Source organism: Myotis lucifugus, unplaced genomic scaffold, assembly GCF_000147115.1.
Source record: "Myotis lucifugus unplaced genomic scaffold, Myoluc2.0 scaffold_8228, whole genome shotgun sequence".
In the NCBI taxonomy this organism is placed as follows: domain Eukaryota; kingdom Metazoa; phylum Chordata; class Mammalia; order Chiroptera; family Vespertilionidae; genus Myotis; species Myotis lucifugus.
In genome coordinates, this window is record NW_005879276.1 from 1 (window position 1) to 7,079 (window position 7,079).

Here is a 7,079-nt window from a genome sequence, read left to right on the forward strand (position 1 = left end):
GCAGCTTCTCTTATAAATTTGTGGTTGCACATTCTTTCCAGACCTGGATGAGTGTGAAGAGTTGAAGCATGACTGTGCTGAAAAGCAAATGGAATGCAAGAACCTCATCGGCACGTATATATGCATCTGCGGACCTGGGTATCAGCGCACACCTGACGGGGAAGCCTGCGTAGGTAAGAGAATCCCTGCAGAAGGAGCTCTGAGTGAGTCAGAAGTGACACGGACAAAAGGGACTTGGGCTGAATCCTCATGGGTGCTATGTTCTTGGCCAGAGCCATTTTGCCCCTCTTAACCTCGTGCCATAACTTCCAGTGGAGGGCCCCTTGTCTCTTGATGATCTGTGAATCCCATGAGCTCTGTGATTTTCTCCCTCTGAGCTGGCCTTTGCCTACTTTCTCAGCACATTTTGCTTCCAGGATTGGAATATTGGATGTTTCCTCTATTTCCTTCCTTCACATTTTTGTACTCCTTTGTTTTGGGGTCAGTTCCACTTACTGCATTGGAATGTCTCCCTGTTGACCCAACTTTGCTACCAGTACCCTGACATTGAGTTCTGATGCCAGGTCCTGAACAAGGAACATCACTAAACCATCACTAAACCAGTGGGATCCATCTCCAGAGAATGGTATTGTGCAGAGTGGGTCCCAGGCAATGGTATTTTAAGGCTCCTCCAAATTCCTATCATGTGGATCCAGCATTAAAAACCACAGCTTTAGACTAGGGGTTGGCACACCACAGTGTGAGGTTCAAATCCAGCCCGCCAGCCCATCACCTCTTTATTTAAATGGAGTTGTATGGGAACACAGCTCTAATCATTCAATTATTGTCCATGCCTGCTTTCCTGCCACAGTGGCAGAGCAGAGTAGAGCACTTGCAACAGAGACCATGTGGCCTGCAAAGCCTAAAATTTACTATATACTTATAGTCATACTGTAGTATTAATATTACATACAGAAAGTTTCCTGACCACTGCTTTAGACAAGAAATACAGGAGAAAATTACTAGAAAACTCCCACATGCATCCCTTTCCTTTTTAATAATCAGTGACATTAGAAAACATATTTTATGTTGTCAGTCAAGAATCTTAAGGACCTCACCATCCCCTTCCTCTGTAAGAAACAGAATTAAATAGTCATTAAAGAGCAGACTTTAAAAGCACAGGAAAAGGGTGTGGACTGATGATCCCATTCTGGGTCTTCTGGGATCTGTGCTGTGGACTCTCAGCGGCACATCAGAGTCGGAGAGCTTGGGTTCCACGCCAGAGATTCTGAATCACTGGTCTGCCACTGGGGTTTTTAACCTGTTCGAGCCCTCTCAGGGTGTCACCTTCCAACTCTCTGCCTCTCTGTTTGAGATCTGTGCCTCAGGGGTTTGGAACTATTCTTTCAAATGGGATGCACCTAGTCAAATTATCTCATCAGACGCTTCTAAGAATCTCAAGCTATTTGAATGCTTTTCTCTGAACCTGGGAGATTGAACTATGATTTATTCTTTCTTAAGAACATTGTTGAAATATTACAAGAAACATAATCTATATTGAACTGGAAGGTTAGTCTAGATAACTTCCTTAGGTTGTAGCTGACTATTGCAGATATTATTCTACTGATGTATTGCAATATTTCTTTAATATGTTGATTTTAAAATTAAAAAAATTTTCCCTTCATTTGAAATGATCCTTTGAGAATCCCCTTTATGTACAGATATGGAAAATTTTAAATTTTATGAAGTGAAAAACTGGAAGTGTACATAAAATACTATCATCTATGTTTTAAGTATATGAAAATGCCATCAATTATGTTTTTTAAAGGGTGGAGGTACACACACAGATGTGTGTATTTGCTTGTATGTGTGCAATTCATCTCTGGGAAGACACATTAGTAACGCAGTTGACTCCTTGGAGGGGAACTTGGTGGCTGGGGGATGGGGGGAAAGGGGAAATTTTGCTGAATTATGTTCTTATACTTTTTGTATTTGGGACCATGTGAATAGCTTACCTAGTATTCACAAACTAAATTTAAAAAAAGAAAGAAAGAGTCCATTCTTGTACAAAGTGGTCAGATGATTCCTCTTGTTTTCGGTCCTTCAATGAAACCGCACAGATGAGAATGAATGCCAGACCAAGCCAGGCATCTGTGAGAACGGGCGCTGCCTCAACACCCGGGGGAGCTACACCTGCGAGTGCAATGACGGCTTCACAGCCAGCCCCGCCCAGGATGAGTGCCTCGGTGAGTATGTGCAGCGGGATGCCTTTGTAACCTGGACTCCACACTGGGGTGCTTAGAACCCAGATCTCTTCTTTGAAATAATAGAGACTGTCAGAATTTCAGGAAAGGTTGAAAATGTTCCTATTTGGGAGAGGACTCAGTGACTGATTGTCCATTGGGCTTAGCACCACCCTGCAGCTCAGTTCTTCCCTTACTAATTGTATCACTGAATCACTTGTTTGAAATTTCCTTCTGCCTTTTTAAACCCTTGGTGCTCAGGATGCTTCCATATGTTTCTCTGCTTCCATGGCATGACTATACTTCTGGGAGCAGATAGAGTCACAACCTTGTCCAGACCAATGCTTTTCTGCCTGCTTACTGAATTTCTTATTTGTCTCCTCAGATGTCATCCTTTCTCTCTCACTGCAGTTTCCAGCTTTCCCTTCTCGCTCCTTCTCACCAGGGTAAAGTGTTAATATCTCTTGTGGGTTTCATATCTGACCAAATTTTTGATAGCTTGCTGTGCTTAGAACATTTCCTAAAATCTTCCTTTTAATATAATGTCCCTTCCAGACAACCGGGAAGGGTACTGCTTCACGGAGGTGCTCCAGAACATGTGCCAGATCGGTTCGAGCAACAGGAACCCCGTCACCAAGTCGGAATGCTGCTGTGATGGAGGGAGAGGCTGGGGTCCCCAGTGCGAGATCTGCCCTTTCCAGGGGACTGTGGCTTTCAAAAAACTCTGCCCCCATGGCCGAGGATTCATGACCAATGGAACAGGTACTTCCCTTTGTTCTGGTTTATTACCAATGGAGCAGGTAATTCATTTGGTCCAAAAATACTTGCAGAGAATTTGTTTATTTGTTCTATGAAAAACAGAGAATATGGAATCTGCAATATGAACCTAGGCTGAGTTGCATAGTGGAGGTTGACAAAAATTTTTCATTACAATATTTTAGATATTCAAGGCCATATTGCCAAAGTGTCCTGAATAAGTTGTGTGTGCTAGGGTTCCTGCCTCTGCTTTATAAGGAGTCTTCAACTTTTTATTATTTATTTATTTATTTATTTATTTATTTATTTATAAATCCTCACCCGAGGATATGTTTTTATTGATTTTTAGCAAGAGAGGGAGAGGGAAAGGGAGAGGGAGAGGGGGAGGGAGAGAGAGAGAGAGAGAGAGAAGAAATATTGATTAATTGCCTCCCACATGCACCCTGACTGGGGATTGAACCCACAACCTTTTGATGTGTGGGATGATGATGCTCCTCCAATCAGCTGAGCTACCTGGACAGGGCAGGAGTCTTCAACTTTTTAAAGAAAAGTTTGTTATAAGTGTTGTTGGTTACTCAGAATATAATTTTTAGATAAATCTTAAAATAAATGTACATTAAATTCCTAAAGTAGTGCACCAATATGTATTTCAACTCTTGAAATTGACTGAAATATACTGTATAAAAGTATGCTGGATTTATGTTCATGTTAGAAAGATGTGATTAATGGTAGAATAACAGAACTGGGTAGATTGGATGGGGTGACCAAAACAAATTTATGATTTTTTGGAGGAAAAATTGAAATGGTGGAAAGCACTCATTTCTTGAGACCAATGAGGGTAGGCTAAATTGCATTTCAGAGTAAACTTGAAAAACTTCAGGAAAAATATTAGCTGTTGGTACAAAATGGTTATTTGGCAATCCAAGGTGAAGAAATCGCTGGTATTGGCCCCCACCAAGCAGTAAGTGGATAGGTGGGTCAAGATGGGGTGGACAGTGGCTTTAATGCTCAGCAGTGCATATTGAGCAAATCTCCTTTGGTGGAGCTGTGAGTGGGGTTCTCTCTTCCTTAGCAGGCCACAAAGGCGCAGCCCAGGAATCCACCCCAGAGCCCTGGGCCTCCCTCACCAAAGAAGTGAAGTTTAGTCCAATTTCCCCCAACTATGTGATTTGATATTCTTTAGGATTAACTTTAAACACAACAAAAAGAATAGAAGAAAACCTTTCTCCTTATTTTGGACATGCAATATTAGAAAAAAGTGGGATTTCCTTGTCAGAAGGATCCACTGCTGCGATTCACGTATGGAACATCAGCCTGAGGCGAGCTTGATGGCGTGAGATGGCGCAAGGAGCTAAATATGTCTAGATGAGGTAGATGTTCTATGACCCACGGGAGGAAAACGGTATAAATTTAGAAAGAAATTATTTTTAAAGTTTTCTCCTAGCCTGATTAGTTTACCACTACAGTCTGATAAAGTTATTCTTTGCCTTTCAAAATAGTTAGCATTACATGTGAAATGTATGCTGTCATTCCTTTGGTTTAATTTCTTAGGTCCATAATTTAGTATCATAGTTCATTAGTACTTACACTGAAGTGATCCTTACATATTATTGTTGTCCACTTTAATGCCTTTCTTTTTTAATTTCTGTTTATTAAATTACAGATATTGATGAGTGCAGGGTTATCCATGACGTTTGCAAAAATGGGGAATGTGTCAATGACAGAGGATCATATCACTGCATTTGTAAAACCGGCTACACTCCCGACATCACTGGGACTTCCTGCGTAGGTAAGTATTCTGTTTCTTCTGGTTTATTAACTCTAGATAAAATAGTAGATTATGGCAAAAAAAAATCCTCAAACTAAAAAAATCTAAAAAGCCTGTGTAAATTCATAAGAAAACCTAAGACAAGGATCAAACACTTCACAGAGTTTACTTTTTCTCAAAACAAAAATTCTTTGTTCGACCTTATGGGTATTGATATTTATGCATCTTTTTAGATAGGTAGTCACACTGTATCTCTTTGATCATAGACCTGAACGAATGCAACCAGGCTCCCAAACCCTGCAATTTTATCTGCCAAAACACCAGAGGGGAGTTACCCAGTGTGGCTGCCCGAAAGGTTACATTCTGCAGGATGATGGGAAGGAGCTGCAAAGGGTAAAGTAAAATGTGCCTTCACCCACTCACCTGCCTCCAGGGCACAAGGTTGCCGAAAGAGCCTCTCTACACACAGGAGGTGCTCCCCTGGTGTTAGAGCCTGGATGGAGGCTCCCAATGCGGGAGGGAAGGGAGATGGCAGAGGACCAGTGGCAGCAACTATCCTTACAGTGTGCCCCTTGGGCATCCATAGGGGCCTTCCCTGAGCCTCTCAGAGGCAGCAGGACCAGTTCTACAAGGTCCTGCCCTGCAGGAGCTTATCTGAGACATAAATGTCACAATGAATTAAGAAGCAGCCAAAGCTTCAACAAAAATCCCTTATCGACCCAGGATTTTTGCAAAATTCTGTTGGTGTAAACATACTCCTGTGAACAACTCCCTCAACATTAAGGACTCCATATATTGAGTGAATGCACTAGTGAGTCATACTTAAGGATAATTTGGAAAATGAGGGATTTGGAGAAGGTAGACCAGATGGCAGAACGAGAGTTAGAGTATTCTGCCATGAAGTCTTGAAGGAGAAAGAGGGAAATAAAGAAGTTAAATGGTGGGATGGAGTGGAAGTGGGGAGCAGAGGGAAGGAGGGAGAGAAGGAGGGAAGAAGGGAGGAAGGGTCCTGCATTTGCAGTGATTTTTTTAAAATTGAAATTCTACTTAAATTTGGAACCCACTTGGTATTTCCCGATGTTATTTATAGCAATGGAGTTGAGAATGAACCTTAACTTTCTGGCAGTGAGGAAAGAAGCCTGGTCAAAGCGGAGGGTTTTATTGAGACGTGAGGAATAATCTGTAGGCAGTTTTATCGGAATGAGTATTTTTCTTTCCTTTTTCCCCTTCCTGATTGCTCAATTTTTTTTTATCCCAAGGAGGATCTCTAAACAAAAAGTTTTGTTTTGTTTGGTTTGGTTTGGTTAACCAACTCCTTTGAGCAGAATAAAAAACAGCAAAGAATGAAGTGAACAAATTTTCAGCCTCAACATTTTTTTTCCGTTTCAGCTTAAATGGATCTTTTCAACATTCTGGAAATCTTTTGAGAATCCCTAGTCTCTTACCTCATTTAAAGTTTATTTAAAATTTTATAACTGACCTGAAATTTCTTTCTTGAGGGATTCCCACTTTCCCCTAACTAAAGAGAATTGGGTTTTCCTTGGATTCCCCCAAAGAGCTACATTTTTAATCTAAATTGAGACCACGTTTTATCTTTCAAACTCCTCTCTCCTGGGTGCTCCCAGCCATTTGCTTGGCTCTGTTCTGGCCAGGCACACTTGAGTCAGAGAGATGAAAACTCAGAGCTTCCTCCTAAGGCAGCTTCTAGGTACGCGTGCTGTCAGCTCTACTCCAATGCCCGTCTTGCACTTTCTTGTAGATCTTGATGAGTGTGCAACTAAGCAGCACAACTGTCAGTTCCTGTGTGTTAACACCATTGGCAGCTTCGCTTGTAAATGTCCTCCTGGCTTTACCCAGCACCACACTGCCTGCATTGGTAAGTGGGGAGGAAAGGACCCTCTGTGGGAGATAGCTATTCCTTTAAGTTCTTCTGTTGTTGGAGTAAGAAGATAAAAACTCGGGAAAATATGGGGGTACATATATGTGTGTATGTGCAGGTGAACAAGTACATGTGAGCAGTTACAGGCCTTTTTGGGTCTTTTCTAAGTGAATCATCCATCTCTCTTCCTTTTAAATAACAGAAAGAGAGCTTCAGGGAATACCCACCCCACACACACCTTTACCTACCCTGTCTCTTACAGATAACAATGAGTGCACCTCGGACATCAACCTGTGTGGGTCCAAGGGCATTTGCCAGAATACTCCTGGGAGCTTCACCTGTGAATGCCAGCGGGGATTCTCACTGGATCAGAGTGGCGCCAGCTGTGAAGGTGGGTAGCGCCCTCAGCTCCATCCAGCTGGTGGGTCCTCTGGGGGGCCTGTGTGACTGTCAA

The 7,079-nt window shown here is 42.1% G+C and overlaps 2 protein-coding genes across 2 annotated transcripts; both read left to right on the top strand.

Moving 5' to 3' along the window:
* Positions 1–45: 45 nt before the first annotated feature.
* Positions 46–5,143, top strand: LOC102439977 (fibrillin-1-like). Its single transcript, XM_014451142.1, has 5 exons — positions 46–173; positions 2,100–2,225; positions 2,778–2,984; positions 4,642–4,767; positions 5,013–5,143. The coding sequence occupies exons 1-5, from the start codon at positions 89–91 to the stop codon at positions 5,141–5,143; spliced, it is 675 nt and encodes a 224-aa protein (XP_014306628.1). The 5' UTR covers positions 46–88.
* Positions 5,144–6,433: 1,290 nt separating this feature from the next.
* LOC106696070 (fibrillin-1-like) lies at positions 6,434–7,045 on the top strand. Its single transcript, XM_014451143.2, has 2 exons — positions 6,434–6,622; positions 6,888–7,045. Exons 1-2 carry the CDS (start codon positions 6,481–6,483, stop codon positions 7,022–7,024), a joined length of 279 nt encoding a protein of 92 aa, XP_014306629.1. The 5' UTR covers positions 6,434–6,480; the 3' UTR covers positions 7,025–7,045.
* Positions 7,046–7,079: the final 34 nt, after the last annotated feature.